We start from the raw sequence: 26,645 nt of genomic DNA on the forward strand, positions 1-26,645 counted from the left end.
AAAGAGAAATCATTGTATAAAATGAATAGACTTCCAAATATCTAATACAAATTTCCAGTTAATATTTATTACAAAAATTAAGACTCTGTTTGAAGCATATTATACTTCTATATAAATGATTACAAATTTAGTTAGAATTATGTAATTATATATAGGCATGTTAGTCTCTTAAATATTCATGTACAGACTGAGAATTACTGTCTGTATGTGTACAATTACAGCTCAACAACAAAAGCAGTAACATATAACACTAATAAATAAGCACTGGATATCTTGCAATGAAATTTCTGAAATATGAACTTTCTAATTTTAATGTGTCACCAAGTTTTTCTTTTGGTAAAAATATGCCCCTCAGGTTCAAAAGACTTTTCCAAAACCAGAGATAGGCACAAGGTAGCCCTGAATTCATAATAACCTATACTACACTTAATTATAATCTTCCTTTAACAAAATATTTCCCTTACTAGTAGCATAAATATTTAATGTAGTTATTTTCCAAATTTATGCAATTATAAAACAGGATAACTAAAACACAGTACAGCAATAAATGGGAGATAAGAGATTTATTTTCTGTTCTCTTACTTTATATAATGGTAGAATTTTCAAGTACTAAAAATTCTTTTGTCAAATTTACTTCTAAATTAGGCCTTTAAAATAAACTTTCTGAATAGTTCTAAGGCTAGTGTTTATGACCAAGAGATAACATCTGGAAATATGTAAAGACAACTTTATACCTTGTGACAATATATTAGAAGTTTATTTTTCTTAAAACTTTTAAGAAGAGATTTTATTTTCAAGACTTTTATGTTTTTCTACTGTTTGTGTGATGTCTGTGTCGAGAGGGATGTGCTGTACAACTGCAGGCACCCAGTAGTGAAGAAGAGGGGTGGAACACCTGGAGCTCGAGTTACAGCTGGGTGTCAGCCACCTTGCATGGGTGCTGGAAACTGAACTCAGGTCCCCTGCAAGAGCAGGAAGTGCTCTTAACTGGTAAGCTATCTCTTCACACCTCTTTTAAAAATTTATTTTTCTTTTCTACACTTCTTCACTTATTTATGTGTGTAGAGGTGGGACAGAGGAGGGTGAGTGCATGTGATATCACAGTCCATGTGATTCAGGCCAGAGGACAACTTTCTGAAGTGGTTTTTCTCCTTTCACCACGTGTGTTTGGGGATCAAACTCAGATTGCAATAACCTTTACTTAAGGAGACATCTTGCTGGCTCAGAACTGTCTGAGCGCTGGCTCAATGGCATGGAGCGCTGCCCGAGAAGCCCGAGGTTACCAGTTCAAGTCCCAGGTAAGTGAGTACTGTGTGTGAATGTGTCTGTCTGTCTGTCTCTGTGCTTCTGCTGTACTGTCTGGGTGCTGTGTGTGAGTGACTTGCATAATTAATCGGAAAAAAAAAGGCAGGGCGGTGGTGGCTCACGCTTTTAATCCCAGCACTCGGGAGGCAGAGGCAGGTGGATCTCTGTGAGTTCGAGGCCAGCCTGGTCTACAAGAGCTAGTTCCAGGACAGGAACCAAAAAACTACGGAAAAACCCTGTCTCAAAAATCAAAAAAAAAAAAAGACAACTTTTAAAATAAAAACCCTAAAGAAGTAATCCATTTAAAAGAACTTGAAGACTTATACTAAAAGGAATAATTTAGAAATTACATTAATTTTGGCTATTAATGCAAATTAAGCACTATGTTTTACTAGGTTTTTTTTCATCAAACTGACCTTAGGATCCATTTTCCAGATCTTCCATGAGCATTTAACTCATCTAGGAAGTGCTATGCAATCAAGTGCAGATTCTACCACTGATGTAAAAAGCAGGACCATGTACCGCTTTATGTGACCCAGGACTGTGGGGAAAAGAGGAGACCAGAGGATCCAGGGAGAGAGAGGATCCAGGGAATAAGGTAGAGAGTATTAAAACAGGACTTTCAATATCCTCTTTTGCCCTCAAAGTGCACTCTCTCCCTCTGTCCCTCATTACCTGTGGGAATAGCTAAAAACAAATATCCCTAAGGTCATCCATGGGGGCCCTGACTACTTAAATTTGGAGGGTACCTTTAAGACATATTTTCAATAAAGTGGGATTTTAACTAAAAATTCTATTTCATAGTTTACTCTGGTAATCAATATTCAAAAACCACCACCATCACACCCGCAAAACAAAGTTTATGCTTACTTGCTGCTTCCAATAGCTCTGGGTGGAGTGAATATGGAATCAAAGGATCTGGCAGATCAGCAAAGAAAGCCTTGAGAGCTCCAGCTACAGCATTTACTGTGACTTCCATTGATACTAGATTGATATTATGATCTATAAGACAGAATCAAAATTTAATTTATATAATGAAATTTTAACTTATTGCAGAGGTAAACTCAACAAGCACCTTTCTGCCAAAAAATACTTTTCATTAATTACTTTTCCTCACAGGCCAGCAAACTATACAACAGATCAGAGAAAGACAACCCCATGCAAAAAGCACTGTATTCACAGATAAAGTATAGTATATGTCAGCATACAGTGAATTACAGAATTTTAATAATACTATTCTTTTAATTTCTTGTTTATACAGAGACTATTTTAAGACAGTAAGAAAATAGAAAGACAAAGAATACAAATTATGTATAACAATTCTAATTTGGACCTTTAAACTCTACTTTGTAATGTTTTAAGTAAACAGGTTTTCAGTAAAGGGCTGATTTAAAAAACAAGAACAGAACATGTAAAAGGTATACCATAGACTTATTTGATATTAACAAGTCACCTAAGTGTGAAAATACAGAGCAGAAAAAAATTATCCCATGACTTAGAGGCAATCATTATTATATTTTATAGCAGTCTTCCTTTGAGCCCTTTTATGAATCACTTACAGAAAACATGACCCATTTACACATCTTATTGGACAAGCATTATCTCATTAGCCTTATATTTATTCTTTCATCTCTACTGTGTGCTGAAAAATTTTTGAACTAGAAAGATTAACTTGTCTGAGGCATAGACAGTTAGTGGTAATATTAAAAAATAAAACCACTAAATTGAATCCAAGAGCCCCAACTACTACTCTGCCCTCCTCACTCAAAGTGGAATTGCACCAATTTGACATTATAAAATAGTTTCTCTAATATTTCTTAAAAACATGGTAGAGCATTTTTGGCCACATGGCATATTTTTACACAGGAATATACAACTCAATAAGTAATGTTTTGGCATTTTAACAAACATAATTACCTCACTACAATATACAAATGACACATGGGCAGTTCTCCCTCCTCTCCTTAAAATTACAAATACTGCAACAAATGCCTTTAACAAGCACATGCAAAGGATTTTGGAATACAAACTCCTTGAAGTGAAATTTCTAAAACAAAGCAATCTGAATTTTAATATTCACAAACTGCCTCTCAAAATGTACCTATAACAGGTATACAAAATGTTTGCCAACATTTGATCTCACATGGAATTCCTTACTGGTACAGTCTCACTTTTAAATTTGCTTCTAAGTATTAGTTATCTGCTACATTAAAAAAGCATTTTTATATAGTCCCATTTTTGACATAACTGTTGCTAATCTAACGTAAGTAAATTTATTGCCATTTTAATTCTGGCACTGGCTCTATAGATTCTGTTATTCTTTTATTTGTAAACAGCTTATTAGATTAAAAATATAAATAGGGTAAAACTGTCCATTGTCCATTATGTATCATAGCTTACCTCAAAATGTGTGCTTTATATTAATCAGTCTCAGCGCATGAAAAAGATTCTCATTTCTAAATAAGACCTATAAATTTTATTGCCTATGATAGACTATCAATTCTGTTATTTTTCTTGTCAATAAAAAGTTCTTTCTTGTTTTCTAGCCTTCACACATAAAAATACAGATGCAATGCTGTATTTTTTAGAGCAACTGTTTTTAACTGTCTCCAATCTTTTATTCTAAATGTATTTTTAAAGTTTGATACTTCCAACTTCCTCTTCTAATTTCCTAATACCCATCTTCCTAAGAAGACTATAAAAGATTCAACATTTTCTTTCTTTCTTTCCTTCCTGTTTTGTTTTGGATACAATATTTTATTATGCAGTCTTGGCTGTTCTTGAAGTCATAAAGATCCTCCTGCCTCTGCCTCTTGAGAGCTGGGAATAAAGGTGTGCGCCACCATGCAAGGATCAGTCCTTTCTTGTTAGTATGAAGACAGATCTCTCCCAGTTTTAGTCCTGCACTGTGGCAACTACCATATGTTTACCATATGTCACACTTTTAAATGCTTTCTTCTCCATATCCATTTCTATAAGAAGTTTCAAATAAAAGTTTCTTACCATAAAATTCTAATAAGAAAAACAGTAAGACAATTTTATTTTGCAATTATAGTACCTTGATCAAACTGCTTTTGAATGTTGTCTTGATCAGTTTTATTTCCACTTACACGGTACAGTCCTTCAGTACATAATCCTAAGAAATTAAAAAAATGTTTTTATAAACACATATATCCATAACAAAGAATTTGCTTAACTCTAAATCCTTAGTGACCAGTCAAATGTGATCACAATTTACAGAAATATTAGAAAATTGATTCCTGTCGAGTATCATGCCCAGAGGAGTATGTCAGGGCCTTTGTATAGGGTGACTTGTTATTTTTCTGTCTAGTTACACATACTTTATGCTTTACAAAGCGTTCTACTGGAAAAAATTTAACTCTCAGAAATCTGTGAAGATAAAATGAATAAAAATTTACTATTAGAAAATTTAAGAGGACATGGTCATATCCATAAAAAACTATGAGTTATCACTGACACAACCAACATGAATTAGTCTCGTAAGAATTCAGGTATGTGAAAGAAACCAGATTGTGTCTGATGTGGCGGTACAAGCCTATAATTATAGCCCTTGAAAAACTGAGGTAGGAAGGTCATGAGGTTAAGGCCAATCTAGGTTTAATAGCAAAAATCTGTCTCAATGAAGGAAGGCAGAACCAAAGGAATATATTCAATTTACATAAATAACATCCTGTAACAGGAATTCTTACCTGTATTACAACAAATTGCTTGCAATGGCTAGAAAATCAGTTATGAAAGGACAAAAGGTGATTGTTTTATAATCTGACAGGTTTGTCAAAAATGAATACACCTGTATTTGTAAGATCAGTATACTGTGCTCTATGTAACTCATGTCCTTAAAAAATAAAGGAACCATAAGCAAATCCTGAACACGCTACAATCAGAGGCTGAGAAAATGGCTCAGTGGATAAAGTGCTTGGCATGTAATTCTGGGGACCGGAGTTGAGATCCCCAGGACGAGGCAGGTGTAGCAGCAGCCCATAATCCTAGTATTTGAGGGGGAACTTGAATTTCTAGGGCAAGCTGACTAGTTGGAAAAGACATCTGACAAAGTGTGGGTTCAGTAAGAGATCCTGCTTCAATAAATAAGACAGAGAGTAACTGAGGAAGCTACTAGACATTAACTTTGGATCTCTACACCCACACATGAGCTGGAGTGCATACGAATGAAAACACACATGCACACCCCAAACCAAACACTCATTCACAGTCAGATGAGATTAGAATCAATTACTTAGGTAGACCCTAGTTATTAGTAAAAAATAATGAAGAAAACTGGTTTCCCCAATGAAGAAACACCATATGTGGATATAGTGTTAGTGCCTGCCACCAGTTTGTAACCTGCAATTCCTGATAGTTTGCCTTCTGAGACTGAACTTAAGTAGTCTCAAACAGCAGTTAAACTGTGTTTATTGCTGCACTACTTATAAGAGCCGGGACACTGAACTAGTTTAGATGTCTATCATCAGATGAATGAATACAGAAAATGTGGTATGTACACATATACACGGAATTCAGAGGCAAAGAAAAATGCAATAATTTGCAGAGAACTGGAAAGACATTAAACAAAATATTCTGACTCAGAAAACACATTTTCTCTGTGCATTCAACACTGAAAGATTGAAATTTATATATGCATATATAAATATACACTCACAGTAAAAGGAAAGCTTCAAGTACTAGGCTATATGACATTTCACCCTTGGTTAGTCTGAACTCACAGAAATCCAACTGCTTCTGTCTATCAAGTGCTGGGATTAAAATGTAACCATACCTGGTCCCATACACAACATTTATAAAGAGTGAAGAAACAACTAGATAAGAACTAATACATATGTAATTTAATAGTTTGTAATACAATGTAATAAAAACTGACATAGAACAAAAGCTGCAGAAAAAAGTTAAGAATCACCCATTAATCGTATAGGCACAACGGAGGAAAAGTTAGATAAAGAAGGGGCAAGAAGAAAAGGGCAGTGGGAAATGAGGGAGAATTGCTCACGTATGCTATGTACATTTATGAAAATGGCCTTATATAACCCATTTTTTCAAGTTACATTTAAAAGATACCTCAACACAGACAACTGGGAAACTCAAGTGCCATTATTATAAACTAGCAAAATCAAAAGGAGTTGGACTGCGGAATTACATCTTAATTTTTTCATGTACAAGCCATCTCAATTCAACCAGAAATGTTCAATAGGCAGTTCAGAATATATTCATGCATTAAAGTACAAAAACAAACATCTGGAGAGTAATTCCTGTAAATGTGATGGCCTTAGCCAAAAAGCAAGTATTAATCATATATGCATAAATGGCATCATAAAAGTAGTGGCTATAAATTACTGAAACTGTAAGAAGGTATTTAGTAAAAGCAAAAAAAAGAATTAAAGAAATGCCATACAGGAGATATTTTTACTTAAAACAGGATTTAATGTTTCTTAATCAAATGTCCACTATGTCATGTAAAAGAATATTCATGCGATAAAATAAAATGTATTGTCTTGGGTATTACATAGCATATAATTCAAGAGGTCAGCTATTCTGAATGTCAGAACAGTGACTGAAATAAGTATGTTCATGCTGTTTTTAATTATATTAGCAATGAAGTTCACTCAAAGTAAATGAGGTTTCTCATCTACTAAAAGCTGACAGTGATGAAGTTAATATTAATGGAAGAATTTTTAGCAGTAGTATGTAACTTTCTGACAGAAAACTGTTACATGAATAAGACTAAAGGCAGTGCATTACCAGTTTACCAAGTACATTTTTTTTTCTTTTATTAATGCCACAGGGCCAGGAGTGCATGTAAATTATTTTTACCTTACTGAACTAAAATGTGTTCCTACCTTTTGAAAGCAATGGCTATCTGATATTTGTTATTACCATTATATATAATAATTAAGATTTCACATAGCACGTATTACATTTTTTATTCTATCTTTAAAAAAAAAGATTGTGGCCAGGAGTTCCACAACTTGGTCAGGGAAGCATGCAGCCAATACTTGTTAATACAGAGACTTGTACCAAGTCACAGGCTGAGTGCAGAGTCTAAACAACTGAGAGTTCACCTATATCAACCTCTCCCATCCCCAAAGCTCAGGGAACATCACAGTAGAAGAGGCAGAAAGAATTTAAGATCCAGTAAATGGGGGAGGAGCTGACTTCTGGATAAGACATGGCTGTTGAATACATCAAATCAAAGTAGCTATAGTTAACTGCACATGAGCAAGCCAATCAAAATTCCAGCATGCACATAGGGAGGGGGCAGGGGACTCCTAAGTCCCATTCTCCCTTAGCAGCATAGCTGAGGCAAGCAATGGCTCCTACATGGACTACATGTGACTATTTGGGGAATTTTCTCTGGTTGGCTGGCCATGCTCAAGTAGATAGTTCCACGAATTCTCACATGAATATGGGAAGAACTAACTGATATTGGGGGTTATTAATAACATTAAAAAAACACGAAAAGTTGTAAGTCAGGGCAGGGTTCACGAATGGGAGTTTAGAGGGAGATACTGGTGGATGAATATGATCAAAACATACTATAAATGTGAAAATTTCAAAGAACAAAAATTATTAAAAATAAAAGGACTTATTAAAGACACATGATTAACTCAGTAAAAATAAATTCCTTAGTCAATTGATAAACAAGCTAAAATCACTAGTATGTCCTATATAATGCATAAAAGATATCTTCTGGAACTGCCTACAAATGATGTGGATGAATGGTTTCTTCTCTCTACAAGGTCTCTATCCTTGGGACCTGGAGAGCAATTTTCTGTACATTTGACATAAAAGGAAAACTACCAAAAAAATACTGGGCATTGGAAGACTTACACTCAGAATTAAGAGGCAACTAAAATTATCAACATATCCTAATGTGACTGGATAAGCCATAAAAAGCAATTACAATGATGAGTGTCATGTCTCATTAAAAACTGATTTTGTATGACAAATACTAAAAAACAGTAAGTTTAGCTTTCCTTTTTGAAAAAGTTGTAAATGTTTAATGTATATCATATATTAGATAAGCATACAGAAAACTTACCTTTATGGAATCATTGGTGATTTTTAGACTATTCTTTATGGAATAACTGATTTTTTTTAAATTGTTTTTTTTTTTGAGCTATAAATATTTTCCCCATTCCCCTTCCTTCCTCATCTTTCCCCTTCCACCCTCTCCCTGCCCTACATGCACCCAATTTACAGAGATCTTGTCTTTTTCTCCTTCCTAAATGGAGTCATGTATGTCTTAGGGTCCTCTTTGTTGTCTAGGCTATGGACTGTAGGCTAGTTATCCTTTGCTTTATGTCTAATATTTGCTTTTAAGTGAGTACATATTATATTTGCCTTTCTCAGGCTGGATACCTCACTCAGGATGAGTTCCATCCATTTGCTTGCAAATTTTAAGATGTCATTCTTTACCAATGAGTAGTACTCCATTGTGCAAATGTACATTTTCTTTACCCATTCTTCAGCTGAGGGACATCTAGGTTGTTTCCAGGTTCTATTATGAATAACATGATATGAACACAGGTGAGCAAATGTCCTTACGGTATGATCGAGCATTCTTTGGGTATATATCCAAAAGTGGTATTGCTGGGGCTTGAGGTAGATTGATTTCTAATTTTCTGAGAAAAGACCATACTGATTTCCAAAGCAGCTGTACAAGTTTGCACTCCCACCAGCAATGGAGCTGTCATAAATGTTTTTGATCCTGGCCATCCTGAAAGGTGTAAGATGGTATTTCAGAGTTGTTTTGATTTGCATTTCTCTGATGACTAAAGATGTTGAGCATTTCCTTAAGTGTCTTTCAGGCCATTTTTAAAGATTCCTCTGTTGAGAGGTCTCTGTTTAGATCTGTACCCAGTTTTCAATTTTATCATTTGGTATTTTGGTGTCCAGTTTCTTGAGTTCTTTGTATATTTTGGAGATGAGTCCTCTGTCAGACGTGAGGTTGGTGAAGATCTTTTCCCATTTTATAGGCTGTTATATTGTCTTGTGGACTATGTCCTTTCATTTACAGTTTTGTTAGTTTCAGGAGGTCCCATTTATTGACTGTTGCTCTCCGTGTCTGTGTTACTGGACTTATATTTAGGAAGTGGTCTCCTGTGCCAATGCATTCAAGGATACCTCCCAATTTCTTTTCTATGAGGTTTAGTGTGGTTGGTTTTATGTTGAGGTTTTTGATCCACTTGGACTTGAGTTTTGTGCATGGCAATATACACGGGTCTATTTTCACTTTTCCACATGCTGAGATCCAATTATGCCAGCACTATTTTGATGGAGGTGGGTCTTGTATCTATTTGTTGCTTTCTTTGGTTAATTAATAAACTGCTTGGCCCTCTGATAGGGTAGAATTTAGATAGGCGGAGTAAACAGAACAGAATGCTGGGAGAAAGAAGCCGAGTCAGGCAGTTGCCATGATTCTTCCACTCCAGACAGACGCAGGTTAAGATCTTCCCTGGTAAGCCACCTCGTGGGCTACACAGATTATTAGAAATGGGTTAGATCAATATGTAAGAGCTAGCCAATAAGAGGTTAAAACTAATGGGCCAAGCAGTGTTTAAAAGAATAGTTTCCGTGTAATTATTTTGGGTATAAAGCTAGCCGTGTGGACGGCCAGGTGCCAGGAACATAGCCCACCGCTCCTATTTCAACACCATTTATTAAAGATACTTTCTTTTTTCCATTTTACAATCTTAGCTTCTTTGTCAAAAGACAAGAACTCGTGTGTGGATTGATATCCGGGACTCTGAGTAGATTCCATTGGTCCACTTGTTTGTTTTTATGCTAATACCAAGTTGTTATCATACTGAAGCTCTGTAGTAGAGTTTGAAGTCAAGGATGGTGATGCCTCCAAAAGTTCCTTTATTGTACAAGATTGTTTTGGCTATCCTGGGTTTTTGTTTTTCCGTATGAAGTTTAATATTGTTCTTTCGAGGTCTGTGAAGAATTCTTCTGGGATTTTGATGGGTATTGCATTAAATCTGTAGATTGCTTTTGGTGAGATTGCCATTTTTACTATGTTGATTCTACTTATCTAAGAGCATGGAGGATCTTTCCATTTTCTGAGGTCTTAGAATTCTTTTTTTTTCAAAGATTTAAAGTTCTTATCATACAAGTCCTTGAATTGTTCGGTTACAGTTACCCCCAAGGTATTTTGTTATTTGTGGCTATTGTAAACAGTGGATGTTCCTCAGTGGAAGGGGAATGAGAACATAATAGAATGACATATCTATATGAACTCAAATGTTTGACAAAAGAAAACAAGGTGTTACAAATACACATAATCTGATTATCAAGTATAAAATAGCAATTCTGTACAATTATATCAATTTATAAAGTAATCCCAAAAGAAAAAAAAGTTTGTTTTTTGTAATATTATAATAAGGTCAGCATAATAAAAGTTACTCAAGTTCACATAAATTTAAATTATTAAATTACAGCACAAATATATTAGCCTTTTGTTACTATAATAAAAGAGTCAAGGACATTTAACTTTATAAGAAGTTTATTTTAGTGCAAACATCAGTTCTTAGCTGCATCATTACAGTATAAATATAATATTAACAGAAAGGAAGTCAGCTGGAGGTGCCAATCTCAGGCTTTTATAACCTTCTCTCAAAAACTATCTTAATCACCTTAGTAAATGATCTAAGCACTTCTCAGCATCTCTTAAAGGTCCACACTACTTCTCAACACTGCCATACTAAGGAGCAAGCTTCTAACATATAGAAGGCTGTTCAACACTATTACCACCAATGACCCGCAAAACATCTTCTAATACATGGTTCTTTGGAATCAACAATACTACTCTTTGAACTTTTACAAAGATTGTCTCCTCTTTTTAACTGTATGTCTGTCTTAGGATTTCTATTGCTGTGAAGAGACACCATGCCTCTGCAGCAACTCTTATAAAGGAAAATATCTAACTGAGGTAGCAGCTTAACAGTTCAGATATTCAGTCCATTATCATTATGGCAGGGAGCATGGCCGTGTGCAAGTAGACATGGTGCTGGCTACATCTTGATCAGAAGGCAATAAGAAATGGTCTTGGAAAAAAAAAAAAAGAAATGGTCTCGGTGTCACAATGAGCCAAAATAGATCTCAAAGCCCATCCCCATAGTGACACAATTACAATAAGACCATATCCAGTCTAAAAAGGCCACACGTCCTAATAGTGCCATTCCCTATGAGATTATGAGAACCAAGTACACTTGAACTACCACTCTATCATATCTATCCTACCTATCTACCTATCTACCTATCTATCTATCTATCTATCTATCTATCTATCTATCTATCTATCTATCTACCTACCTACCTACCTACCTACCTACCTACCTATGTTTGTGTAGGGGTATGTGCACATATGTGAAAATGCCTACAGGAAAAAAAAAGGGCACTGGATCCCCTGGAGCTGATATGAGTGCTAGGAATTGAACTTGGATCCTCTGAAGAACAGCACTTGATCTTAATGAGTCATCTCTCCAGCTCCCGAAACACAGAACTTCAAAAGATATCTGTCTGTATGTCACAAGGGCAATCATTTGGTTATAAAACATTAAGGATTAATTATGTACAGACAGTTTTAGAAACTAGGGACCACTATTTTCATGGAGAGTATATTCTAATGGATGGTGGGTAAAACAAACAAACAAACAAAAAGTAGCCTGTTAATCAGGTAAATGATCATATATTTCGGTAAGACTGTTGTTAGTAACAAATAAGATGGTCTCAAACTAGAAAACCATAAAAAGTAAACTTAATATACCAGGAGGCCTAAAGGAAGTTGATAGTGGACATAAGCATTTAAAAACAATCTGAAGAAATGTTTCAGGGGCTAATTTGCTGCTCCTTTGTGCTAGGAAAAATATAGCCAGGTTATTTTTAGTGGCTAGCTCATTTCTTTTTAAATTTAATTAATTTATTTTTGTGTGTATGGATATTTTGCTTACATGTAATTCTTTGTATCACATGTATGCCTGATACCCTCAGAGACTAGAATATAGCATTGGATTTCCAGGGACCAGAATTACAGGCAGTTGTGAGCTGTCATACGATCTGGGAATTGAACTCAGTCTTCTGAAAGATCAGCCAGTTCAGTACTTACACTGTTAAATTCAAGTGACAATAACTGCAACCCCTGACAATTATCTGACAATGAGTTGGGTTATTTAAAGATAGGATTCTAAAAAACAAATGAAATAGTTCTTTAATAACTGCCACCTACTGTGTGATATAGAGGATTCTTCAGCTCTACAAAAAACTCCAATTAAAAATACTGAACCTGACTCTCATCACAAATTATACAAATAAATTTAGGAACATTTCTCAAAAAAACTATGAATCTAAACCAAACCAAAAAGCAAACAAATAGAAAAACAAAACAAAACAAAAATGCTCCCCTGGAAAAAAACCAAAAACAAAAGTATACATGTCATGAAAGAAGACATAACTAAGAAGCTATTTTAAATAAGTGTAAGAGAAGCATACCAAAAACTATAATGGAAGATCCCTGAATGGATCCTGGCGAATAATTCTTGTAATGATTTTTAAAGTTCAAAAATGTAAGAAAAGACATATATAGGTTGTGAGCCTAGCCTTTAATGGTTGGGCCATCCTTCCAGGCCACAAAAATCTGTCAATGCAATCCACCATAGAAACAAACTGAAAAATAAAAACCACATCATCATGTCATTAGATGTCGAAAAAGCTTTCGACAAAATACAACATCCCTTCATGATAAAGGTCTTGGAGAGAGCAGGGATACAAGGAACATAACTATACATAATAAAGGGAATATACAGCAAGCCAACAGCCAACATCAAACTAGATGGAGAGAAACCCCCAGCGATCCCACTGAAATCAGGAACAAGACGGCTGTCCACTCTCTCCATATCTATTCAGTATGGTTCTTGAGGTCTTAGCAAGAGCAATAAGAAACCAAAAGGAGATCAAGGGGATACAAATCGGAAAAGAAGAAGTCAAACTCTCACTATCTGCTGATATGATAGTTTACATAAGCAACCCCAAAAATTCTACCAAGGAACTTCTACAACTCATACTTTCAGTAATGTAGCAAGATACAAGATTAGCTCAAAGAAAATCAGTAGCCCTACTGTACGCAGTTGATAAAAGGGTTGGGGAAGAAATCACCCTTCACAATAGCCACAAATAGCATAAAATATCTTGGAGTAACTCTAACCAAACAAGTGGAAGACTTGCATGACAAGAACTTTAAATCTTTGAGGAAAGAAATTGAAGAAGACACCAGAAAGTAGAAAGATCTCCCATGCTCTTGGGTAGGTAGAATTAACATAGTGAAAATGGCAATCTTACCAAAAGCAATCTATAGATTCAATGCAATGCCCATCAAAATCCCAGCAAAATTCTTCAAAGACCTTGAAAGAACGGTACTCAACTTCATATGGAAAAGCAAAAAACCCAGGATAGACAAAACAATCCTGTACAATCAAAGAACTTCTGGAGGCATCACAATCCCTGACTTCAAACTCTACTACAGAGCTACAGTACTGAAAATAGCCTGGTATTGGCATAAGAAGAGACAGGAGGACCAATGGAACCGAACAGAAGATCCGGATATTAATGAGAAGCCAGTTAAGTCCAAAGCAGAGAGCTAGTATTAGAAAAATCTTTGCATTCGTTTTTCCTGTCTTAAAGTCAGACATGAAATTTGTCCAAAACTCATTTCTTAACTCTTTGTTGAAGGAAAGAAAGAATAATTTTACATCAAATGCAGACTCTAAAAATTAACATATATTAACTGAAAGAAGACATATCTTATTTCAATCATGATTAGTGAATAACAGTATTTTACCATATTCTAATCCTTACTAAAATCAGAAGTCACCATTCCTCATCAAATAGACAAATCAATACGTACACAAATAAAGTGATAATTGTACTAAAGGGTAGGACACCCACGAGCAAAACTAAGCATGATTATTTAGATAAGACATAGCTTTACTAGCATAAAAAAGTTATATCAGAAAAAGCACTACAAGCAAATAAGGCTAAACATGATGTAGCTTGTGTTTTTAATCTTTTCTTATAATTTTATTTCATTAAATCACTTGGATTCATTTAAAAAATATGCTCAATGGTCAAGCATGTTGGCAAATGCCTTTAATCTTAGCACTCAGAAGGTAGAGGCAGCAGAATTTCTGGGTGAGTTGAAGACTGGTCTACACAGTTCCATAGCTACAAAATAAGACCCTGTCTCAAAAAACAGTAAATAAAATACACTCAAAGCACATTTTTTTTTTCAAATCAACTTCCCAACTCTTACTAGTCCAACTCTCATTTTTTTTCAGTTTTAATGATCTATATTATAGCAAAAAAAATTTGCAAACTTGTTTATAGAACTGTGAAGATATCTATATATTCCTTAAACCATATAAGATAACATCAAGTTAGGACTGCTGAATAAATAGCAAATCACACACATAATGAATTGTCATTTATAAATTTATAATTATGGCTTTAATTTAAAAGAAAATTATACTTACGTAAAATATGCAATATAAATATTATTAGGTTGAAAATATTTTTAAAAATCATAAATGTAATCTCTTAATATTATACTAATGAAGCTGTTATAAATTACAGAATTAGGTTAAGCTTAACATTTTAACTTTCAACATATTTATTATGTTCAAAAAGATCTTCAAAATCACTACTGATCAACAATAAATAAGTATCAGACTGCCTTCAGGGTGACTAAGATGACACTAATGGGAACTATAAGGCTCAACTATGCTTTAAGATATCACAAACATTCAACAAACTGTTACTGCAGCAAAAATGTGAGCATAAATCAAATCGAATGTATTGATTCTTTTAGCCTACCTGTGTCTTCAATAAATTCCACACATTTTTCAACAAATAGTGGTATAGGCTTCTCCGCTGTAACCAGATCCTGGAGGGGCATCCCAAAGTAATTACTTTCCCAATTTCTACGTGTTGGTGGATTGAAGGTCTTAGTTTTCTTTTTCTGCTACAAGAAAACATATTTACATTAAAACTATTAACGTTTATCTTCTCCAGAATATTTCCAAGCAATGTACATAAATACTTTGGATCAAAAGAAGTATTTAAAAGTTACATCCAATCCAAATGCCCAGTAATGTTTGCCCTGATAAACTCTGCTAGATGCAAACTGAACAATGGGGACAAAAATGAACAGGAAAAAAAATAGCTGACTAGAAGAAAATGGTCTCTTTGTAAATAAGACTAGATAAATAAGAGATTGGAAAAATTAAATAGCAAGAGATTAAAAAAATAATTTTCAAAGCTAACACAAAGGACTAACAGGAGTAACTGATACTCTCCTTGTTTTATATGTGGTCTGCCAATTTTATCTACCCTTTGAGGTAAGTTGTTATTTTGTATAAACTTTTAATTGTAAGAACAAATTATGCTTGATTGATTATAAACTGTTAATGCTATCATTCTTCTCTCATCCTGCTTTAATTTTAACATAAATTTTCTAAAGATACACAAAAATATCTTTAGAGAAATTAAACAATAATTTTCAAAATCTAACATTAGAGAGAAAATGGATTCTTTCCTAGGAAGTAAACATATTAAAACCACATTGAACATTGTCTGAAATCCAACTAATGAGAAGATACTAACTCAACCTTTCTGGATTAGATGTTATATCCATAGACGATTCTGTTGCAAACACCCAGTTGGGAATTTCTAAAATATGGGACGATAAAATCTTCAAACACGAGAATGTTAGAGCATTTTTATTGACCTTAGATTCTTTCAGTCTAACTTCATGTACAAATTTTTTATTTTCCCTGGTATAAACAAAACAAATAAAAATAAATAATACCACACACACATCCCGACACAAATTTATTCATCTAGTCGGTAAGTACTGTTGCTGACTTACACATAGGGGAAAAAGTGGCAGAAGGCACAGTACATCACCCCTAATGCCCAAAATCATCTCTCATTTTCCCCATTCCTGTCTTATTCTCTACACTGGACTTCTTGTATGTTTTAGTCCTTTCACCCAGCAAACTGCCAGAGCTCATGAAATCCAACTTTCAAATCCTCAGTCACTAACACTTCCTAGTAGGAACGAGAATACACACTCTTGGTAAGTACAGACTAATTACCACAGGGTATTAAAGTGTTCTGATTCAAAACCTAACTCACCTAGTTAAATAGTCTATAATCTTATTATCTAACTGACCATCACCAAAACAGAGCTCTGACAAAGAAGTAGCAGAAACTATATTTAAAGCCAGATAGAGGTAAGTGGCCAAGTTCTTTTTTTTTTTACAAACTAGTAGCTGCATTACAATTTGAACGGAAAACTTAAATCTGAAGCAAAACTTTTCTTTGGGGGTGGGGGAGAGGGTTGTCTGTTTATAGAAATAACAGTTTCCAAACAAACTGCACCTTTGGTCAACAGCAATGCCTAGAATATAACAATATGAACAGAAATGAAGAGGTAAAGAACTCGTAGTCTGCAACATTGAAGAGTCTCTTTTTTTTTTTAAGCGTAATATATCTGGGACTGAAGAGATGCTTCAGTGCTTAAGAGAATATACTGCTCCTGAAGAGGACTGAGTTTGGTTTCCAGCACCGATCCACAAAGATCTTATGTCTCTGGCTTCATGGGCACCGGTACATAAACGCACATGCCTATACATGCATGGGCACACAAACATACACACATACATAAAATTAAAAATAATTTTTAAAGTAAACTGTCTAGCTAGTTCTGTGGAATGATCCTCTTCTACACTGTAAAGATTTGTCACTCAAACTAGTTTAATAAAACGATGATTGGCCAGTAGCCAGGAAGGAAGTATAGGCAGGGTGACCAAACTAAGGATGATTGAAAGAAGGGCAGAGTCAGGAGTCCCCAGCCAGATGGAGAGGGAATAGGAGATAAACATGATATGCTAATAAAGGTACCACCACATGACAGATCATAAACATGGATTAACTTAAAATGTAAGAGGTGGTTATTAATAAGCCTGAGCTATTGGCTGAGCATTTATAATTAAGCTTCTGTGTGGTGATTTGGGAAGCAGCTACTGGGTAGTTAAGAACAGGCAGTCAAGACAAGAAGCAAGTTAGCCTTGCAAGTTAGTCTTAAGTATTGTAATAATTCACTCTTAAATTACATTTTTATTATTGGCCATTCAAAACCAATTTAAACTCTGAGATAACTGAGGTAATTTAATTACATCCCCACTTGAGGTTGGGGAGAGAAAAAAGTAAAGTCTAACTTGGTCTTAGAAAACCTGAATATTTCACTAAATTTGGTGGGTTAAAAAAAGGAAGCAAAATAAGGTAGATTATCTGGCATAAGCTCAAAAGTGTATTTCTAGGCCCAAAATGAATGAGGCAGGTAATTTAATTCTGAAACTACAAGATATGGTCCTAGCAATCTAATACAGTAAAAAGGCAAGATCTTATAGCAACGAATTTTCACCAGCTCTAGAGGGACACTTTAAAACAGGTCTACTCTGATAATCATTATAGGGGAGGAGCCTGCTCTATGGATCAGTCTGTTTTTTAATGGTACTGCTACAAAGAAATTTACATAATGAAAAGTAATTTGGGGCAGGGCATATGGTATAAACCTGTAACCTGAGTAATTGTGAGGCTGAGGTAGTAGGAATGCTGCTAGTTCAAAGTCAGTCTGGATCACAAAGTGAACTCAACCTAGGGTATATAGAGAAACCTTTAAAAAAAAGAAAGTTTTAGACGAGAAACACCTTTCAAAATGAATTAAAATACAAACAATTCTCTTTTGTTCTATAGTTTACAGTTCTTAGGCAGCAGAATCACTCCAGGGAGTTCTCAAAAAAATTTAAGGATATGTTGTTGAAATAAGGTTTCTTTCTGTAGTCCGTGGCTGTCCACAAATTATAGTATGTTTGTTGTGGGATATTTGTAGACTGTAAGAGATACACTGCTGTGATTGGTGTAATAAAGAGCTGAACGGCCAATAACTAAGCAAGAGGTACAGGTGGGATTTCCGGGCAGGGAGAGGACTCTGGGAAGAAGACGGAGTTGCCTGCCAGACGTTGAGGAAATGGCATGGACAGTGTGGAGATGAGGTCATGAGCCACACAACAAAATGTCAATTAACATAAATGGGCTAATTTAAGATAGAAGAGCTAGTGGGACAAGCCTAAGCTAAGGGCAAGCTTTCAGCTTAATCTGTTTACCTAGGAAAATGTTTTGAGGTCTAAAAACACAGTATTGCCAAATACAGATAGATTAGACATTGTAAATGTATTTACTTGATTATTGTCCTTATTTTATATGATTTTACAACATTACAGTTAAAACCTTTTCTTCTCATTTAGACAAAAATGGGAGAAAATGTTGTGGGATATTTGTACACTGTGTGAAGATGTTTAGTTTTAGAAAAAAAAACTGGCCAGCCTGGTCTACAAGAGCTAGTTCCAGGACAGGAACCAAAAGCTACAGAGAAACCCTGTCTCGAAAAATCAAAAAAACAAAAACAAAAACAAAAACAAAACTGGCCAGTAGCTAGGCAAGAGGTCTAGGTATAGCTAGGCACAAAGAGGACTCTGGGAAGAGGAAGGGGGAGTCGCCATCCAGCCATGGAGAAAGCAGCAAGGGCAGTATGAAGAGATGGGTTAACAAAACGTGGGCTAATTTAAGTCACAAGAGTTGGCGGGACAAGCGTAACCTAAGGCTGAGCTTTCATAATTAACTGTAAGTCTATGTCATTATTTGGGAGCTGGCTGGTGGGACACAGAAAGACTAATTACAGGTGTTTCCCTCAATTTCCTGAGTTCTAGGATTTACATGCCGGACAAATGCAGGATTTTAAGCACTCCATATAATATAGAGATCCATTTCTTGGCTTGAGTTACTGATCTATAAAGTATCACTCTAACTCAAAACAACATAATTTAAAATCAATAAGACTAGGTAATTATAACTTTTATAAAATGCTACCTGGTTATCTGAACTAAAAGAAAAACAAGGATATCTGTTGTTTATATAAATAGGTTTAACATTTAGTGAGAAATGGGGTCTCCAATTAAAAACAACTATGCCAATGAAAAACAAGATCTGATTTACGGTGATACAATTTTAACTGTTACCTTCTTCATACTAGAGAATTTATACTATTTACCCTGCTATTTTTAAAAGAAAGTTTATAGTTGCAAAACAAAAACATGCTTATGATAAAACAAATATTCTATTTGCAAATAATGTAAACTATGTTATCAAGTATACAGCAGATAAATTTTCAGTGTAAATAAACGTATCAGGAAGAAAAACAGCCACCCCCCACTTACTGCAGTAATATCAGCAACAAACTCATATAAACATCATAATGAATAATATTAAAACCATATAAACAACAAATTCTTTTTTTTTTTTTTTAGTTTTTCGAGACAGGGTTTCTCTGTGGTTTTGAAGCCTGTCCTGGAACTAGCTCTTGTAGACCAGGCTGGTCTCGAACTCACAGAGATCTGCCTGCCTCTGCCTCCCGAGTGCCGGGATTAAAGGCGTGCGCCACCACCGCCCGGCTAAACAACAAATTCTGAATAAAACTTAAGGCCAGCAAGACAGCTGACTAGGCTTTCAAAGGACTTTAAGAAAGCAAGAAAATCTAATACTCTTACCTCTTAGACATAGTTTTTGGGATAAAAATTATATTCAAAATGAGACAAATGAAGAAATGTAAAGAAAATCTTTTGGTAGCAGCAGTAGGAAAAAAACCAGACTCACTATGACAGAAAACACCAAAATAAAACAATAAAGGACCATTAGCATGCCACCTTTTACCAAACCATTCCTATTACATTTACCCAAATACACGGAATTTGCTCTCAATTACTTTTTAAAAATTTCATGCTATGTACTTTATTTACAACATCCCTTCCCCTCCATCTTCTCCCTCCAGTTTCCTCTCTAGAAACACACCCACTGATCCCGAATTCATGGCCCCTTTTGAAAATTATTATTGTTATACAAACACATGCATATACACACAAACTAATATATAATTACAACCTTCTGAGTCTACTTAGCTTTACTCATGTGTGTATTTTTAGGGCTGACCATTTTATATAAGATAATCAAATATGGACTTCAACTCTGGGGAAGATGGATTTTCCCATTTCAAGTCATTAATTGCCTGTAGCTCTTAATCTAGGAGTAGGGTTTGCTCATGTTTAAAAAAGAAGTCTCTCTCCTCGTCAGCTGCTGTTTTAAGATTCTGGGTACACTTCTGACGAACCATTCATCACTTGTACTACCTGGCTCCAAATTTTCCTTCCTTCACTCTTCCATGCACTCCAATTAGTCCCCCATCACACTCAACATGCTTCTAAATCCATTTTACAAAGTATAGATGATTGTTTGGCAATAGCTGGCTCTCATTTTCCTTGACTTCTCAGCAGTCTTTAGTGAACTTCAAGGAGATCACCCTATCACCTCATGGCATTTTTTTCAGCACACTCTATAATGAGGATGAATGACTTGCACCTCACCCTGATTATCTTCTCCATCCAAACTCACCCTCTTGGTTATGCCATCTACCTACTGATAACTCAAATTCATAGCCAAATGCACCTTTCTCCTGAACTCTAAAGTAATGTACAATAACCGTACTCCAAAGTCTAAGAGAGACTTTTTGTTTGTTTGTTTGTTTGAGACAGAGGTTCTCTGTAGCTTTGGAGCCTGTCCTGGAACTAGCTCTTGTAGACCAGGCTGGCCCCGAACTCACAGAGATCCACTTGTCTCTGCCTCCCGAGGGCTGAAATTAAAGGCGTGCTCCACCAATACCTAGCTCTAACTATAAAACATTTTTAAGAGTATAACTTTAAGAAAATGAAGTCCTAGCCGGGCGGTGGTGGCGCACGCCTTTAATCCCAGCACTGGGGAGGCAGAGGCAGGCGGATCTCTGCGAGTTCGAGGCCAGCCTGGTCTACAAGAGCTAGTTCCAGGACAGGCACCAAAAACTACAGAGAAACCCTGTCTCGAAAATCAAAAAGAAAAAAAAGAAAGAAAAAAAGTCCTTTATTAACAGGCACCTGTAGTTTTGCCTTTTAAAAGCAGCAGTGTGTGAGCATCCACATATCTGTGTTGGGTGGGTGCATTCATGGAAAGCACAAGTGTAGGAATCAAAAGACAACTTTAGGAGGTGGTTTTCTCCACCATCCAGGTTCCAAATATCAAACTAATGTCATCTAGGGTTGGCAGCAAGCACCGTTACCTGCTAAGCCATCTCGCTGGCTGCTGGTTTGTTTGTTGCAAGGGGGGTTGCCAACACATTTTAGAAATGAAATTTAAAAACAAAAATCTTAGGTATGGCCAGATATGAAGCAATTTGAAAATCATTAAAGGTATACTAGATAAAACTTTTGTTCTACTCAGCAAGAACAATGCATAAGAATTTAATTTTTGGCCAATAGACATAAGCAACAACAGTTGTTTCACCTCCGATCTTTTATTTCTAAGTGCTGAACTTTCATTGAATGGCACTGTTAAGAGGTGGTAAGCTGACAAGTGCCCAGCCTTAGCCTGTTCAGCCTCAGGCACAGATGATCTCAGAGGGAAGGAGGGAGGATCAGCTGCTTTTGTTTCTTTGTAATCTTGTGGGCTAGGAAATTGTGTCAGTTATCAAGCTGTTGAGTACCCACACTGAAATGTTTGCTGATCTTAGGTTTTAATCTTGATTATCTCTTACTTTTTCCAGGTAGTCTTTGGCAAACACCTAGGAAGTGGGGCCACGACTCCAATACCTTTTCCTGTTCTGCAGCTACCTGTTTTACACTGTCAAAATCCTCCATCGTTCCTCCCTAAGTAGAACTGTTTATATTCATAATGATCTCTACATGTACTGTTAAGAACCTCCCCTACACTAAGATTGTTATCTGCTAGATCTGGACGTCTAGAGCGTTTGTGCCTCCACTGTCCATTTTGTAGTTCTGCTGTAACTGTATGGAGGCATCTTAGGATACAAATAGAATTTTAATGCTACTCTTTATTTTGATACATATTTAAAGTCCTGGACCAGTACTTCACCAAGCTCTATAACATGCACTGTCTCCACACTCCTTCCCCTTATAACACCAAATCCCAGTTTCTCCATTTCTTACACTAAATATGTAAATATATGACATATGTCAGGTCAGATGTCACAACTTCCTTGGTATCATTTTGGTATACTATCATATCTGTTTCTTACACCAAATTATACTATTTTTCAAACCTTCCTTCTAGTTTTTGCCATTGCATCTCTTGCCAATGTGTTATTTCTTATCTCTCCCCTGTCTACTGATGACTTTGGTGCTGGACGCAATGGAAAGGGTTGATTGGTTGCAGCCATTAAACAAGCTGTACTTCTTCCAGGGTATAATCATAACTTGGGAAGCAAATGGCTCTCAGGACTTTCTGGAGTTTGTTCTCTGCTCCTGATTAGCTCTTCAAATTTCAACTCCTCTAAAACTTAACTACTAATAGCTTGCTGTTAACCAGAAGGGAGCCTCACAGATAAGTCAACACATACTTTCCATGTCGTATATACAAATGGCGAGAAAAAGTGACAACTGTGCACCACTTTTGATTTTGATTAACAATGAATTCAAAAGACAAGTGCTTACTCAGGTGGAAAAAAGATCTCCCCAAAAGCAACAAGAATTATTAGACCACTGAATGAACTATAGTTAATTTACGCCGCAATGACTGAATAGCTTTATATTTGGCTATCTCTTTTGAGTGTCAATGGTGCCATTATTTGTGTGCATTGTGTTAGCAAATTTCAGTTTTTCATAGATGTTATATTTAATGGTATTAAATAAAAAACTTATTATCTACATCTATTTTATGCATTCAAAACATACCATTTTAACTGTGTTTAAATGAAATCTTCCCCTCTCCCCAAAAATGTAATAAATCTCCTAGAATGCACCCTAATGTAGTGATACTTCATTTGTATTCTAATAAATAAAGCTTGCCTGAAGATCCCTGAGAAAAACAGCCCCACTGATCAGCTTTACAGACCAGGCAGTGCTGACACACACCTTTAATCCTAGCAGCCACACTAGTTTGCCATAGAAACCAGGTGGAAGCGGTGCACACCTTTATTCCCATCCCTAGAGAGAAATCAGACAGGAGGAATAGAGGAATATAGGCAGAATAAAGAGGAATAGAGACAGGAGGAGACAGTTCTCAGACACGGTCTCATTCCTAGAGGTAGGATCGCCATTTCAGACTGAGGTAGAGCCAGTGGTTGGCTGTTTTGCTTTTCTGACCTTCAGGCAACTCCTTATATATAGCTTCTCTTACCATTCTATTAAAATGTTGTTACACAAAAGCCACTTTTCATCCTTTAGCTCTCCCTGACATTCTTTCCTAAACTTCTGCCCTAAGTACCTGCTATTTTGACTTCCATATAGGTCACTTTCCCTTTCTGCACCACTGCTCACAACTATTATTCCACATCAATCTGAATGCTTCTCTCCTCTAGCTGTTCCATACCAGTGAACCATCTACTCCCAGTTTTAAATCCTTCTCTTAGTACCAGAATTCATAAGTCTAACTTGAGATTGACTGTGTCCACTTGAATGTTAACAGATACTTTAAATACAACATAAAAGGTGGGAATAAGTGTCTTCTGAGTAAAATCATCCAGTTGCCCAAACCACAAAAGCCAGAGTCAATCCTGATTTCCCTTCACTATTCCTAGTGAACAAAACCGAAGCATAAAAGCACCATTTCCAGAATACTATTTAGAATCTGGTAACTACTTAGAATCTGGTTCTCTTCAGAATGCATACTGGACAATAACACAAAATAGATATTTTTATAATTAAGCACTAACAGAAAAAAACTATTGGTGGTAACCCAAGGGCTCTCTACTACAAAGGTTTTTGTTAATAAATGCATAAAGTATTTATTGTCAGTTTATTCACCAGCTAACTGAAACTTTAAGATTTATTTTTGTTTTATGTGCATAAGTGTTTTCCCTGCATGTGTGTCCATGCATCATGCCTGTGAGCTGTATGTGGAGACAAGAAGAGGATCTAGATTCCCTGAAACTAGTAGTTATCAGTTGTTACCTGCCATGCTGGGAACCAAACCCAAGTCTTCTCCAACAGCAACAAGTATTTTAACTGCTGAGCCATCTCTCCAGCACCACTCCCCGCAAATCATTTTACTTACATAATTACTGATTCTTCTGAAACGGATGTTCCTAATTTTAAGGATCCCATCTGAATCATACCAAAGAATTTCTTGTAAAGATACAGGCCAACCCTAAATGAATTCATTTGGACACAAAAGCATATAAAAACTGAACAATTTTCCTTTGTGTCATTCCAGATTACTATGAAGGACAGGAAAATTGAGGAATTTAATACCCTCAAGAAACATCCAATCTATCATGGAGAAAAAGAAGGAAAAAGCCCACACTTTACTACCAGTTACTTAACAGTACATACAAAGTAGTTTACTAAATGTGAAAATGACTGGACGTAAGGCTTAAATCCAGAATCCAAGACAGAATTTTACATACAGGATAGGAGGTCAGAAAGAATTCAGAAATATAAGGAACTAGTCTCTAAGCCATTTTGCCCCTAAATATCTGATTGCCTATTATATTAAGGTCAAGGACCAAGAAATTAGAAACTTCCATTTACTGCTTATTGCTAAAACGATGTGCCCAATCTTAATCTTCACATCAGCACTGACACAATTACTGTATGTTGGTTTTTTTTATATTCTTAGAATTTAAAACTGCATAGGAATGAATGACAAGGGTAGAAGAGCAGACAAGAGTCACACTGCAAATAGTTTTGGGGGCCTAACTGAGGAATTTGAACTCTATCCAGATACCACAAATATGTTGTAGGAAAAGAGATCAGGCATTTCCATTTTAGCACAATCCTTTAGAAAGTAATAGAGCAGTTTGAACTAATGCTAAATAGAACAGAGAAACTCAATTAAAGAATAATTAGACTGTAAATACTGGTGACGATGTGGAGAAACTGGATAGACCATCCATTGCCAGTGGGAATCTAAAATGGTACACCCACACAGGAAGATAGTAAGGCAGTTTCTTTACAAGACTAAATATGAAATTATCATATGACCAAGCAATTACAGCCCTATTCTAGAAACACAAAAACTCATTATTTATTTAAAAAAATCTAAGACACGACCCAATGCTCTTGAACAATTTAAAAACTAGATAAACTCATTCTACAGAATATTATTCAGCAATAAGAGAAAAAAATAATTGAAAAATGCAGCAACTTGAATAATTCTGAAGGGAATTAGGAAAATAAGTCAGTTCTAGAAAGTTACCTACTCATTCTTGCTATTATTATTATTATTTATTATATTTTGATTTTTCAAAAGAGGGTTTCTCTGTGTAGCCCTCGCTGTCCTGAATCTCCTTTTGTAGACCAGACTAGCCTCAAACTCAAGAGATCTATCTACCTGCCTCTAACTCCTGAGTGCTGGGACTAGAGGTAAGTGCCAGCCAGCACTGCCGGGCCTCATGTAATAATCTTGAAGTGACAAAATGACACAAACAGAACCAGGGTTAGAATCTGTAGGCAGTTAAGATTGAGAAAGGGTGAGAAGGAGGAAAGGATAGTTATAAAACAATTGTAGGGGCTGGCTGGTGGTGAAACTGTTTTTGAATCTTTACTATAGTGACAAATATACAAACTCATGCGTGTGAAAATTTTCCGAACTAAATACACACATAAAAATCCAGAAATTTGGTAATGAAAATAGCAGCATCTAACTAATATCAATGTAAAGGTAGTGATATTGTACTGTAGTCTGACAGGATGTTATACTATTGTAGCAAACCCGAGACTGCATCATGTCTTACAATGATATAAAAATCTACAATTATCACAAAATAAAAAAAACAAGAACACAGGAATAATCCAAGTTAAGAAGTAATATAAAGTCAGCTAGGAATGCAGCAAAGGAGAAGAAGCGGCACATCTGACAGCAGAGTAAAGAGCAGCTGAGGGTGACGAGCAGCAATAGCGTACAGCTCTGATCCGCAGCCGCTCTTCTGAAAACACGTTCTTGCTCAATCATGATGAGGACAGAGAAGCAAAAGCTATGACCTATGAGGAAAAACCTGCCTTTCTTACCAAACAGGTACAAACACGCCACATATACCTGTCTTCTTAGAACTCAATGGCTTTCCTTATAGACTACATTTAGCTGTACCAATATTTCTCAAACTTCAGCACTGGAGATAGTTTGGGCTACATAATCCATAGTTGTGAGAAATG

The 26,645-nt window shown here is 35.7% G+C and overlaps 1 protein-coding gene across 4 annotated transcripts in view; it reads right to left on the reverse strand.

Moving 5' to 3' along the window:
• Window positions 1-26,645, reverse strand: part of Arhgap5 (Rho GTPase activating protein 5) — a 66,634-nt gene that overhangs the window by 8,082 nt on the left and 31,907 nt on the right. For 3 of the 4 annotated variants that reach the window (XM_075948131.1, XM_075948130.1, XM_075948132.1), the window contains exons 3-5: window positions 15,205-15,352; window positions 4,364-4,441; window positions 2,176-2,307 (exon numbers count right to left, since the gene is read on the reverse strand). In XM_075948131.1, the coding sequence (XP_075804246.1) occupies window positions 2,176-2,307; window positions 4,364-4,441; window positions 15,205-15,352 (358 nt within the window). The remainder of the gene's footprint in view (window positions 1-2,175; window positions 2,308-4,363; window positions 4,442-15,204; window positions 15,353-26,645) is intronic. The other variant, XM_075948133.1, reaches the window with a different exon arrangement.

Source organism: Microtus pennsylvanicus, chromosome 14, assembly GCF_037038515.1.
Source record: "Microtus pennsylvanicus isolate mMicPen1 chromosome 14, mMicPen1.hap1, whole genome shotgun sequence".
Classification (NCBI taxonomy): domain Eukaryota; kingdom Metazoa; phylum Chordata; class Mammalia; order Rodentia; family Cricetidae; genus Microtus; species Microtus pennsylvanicus.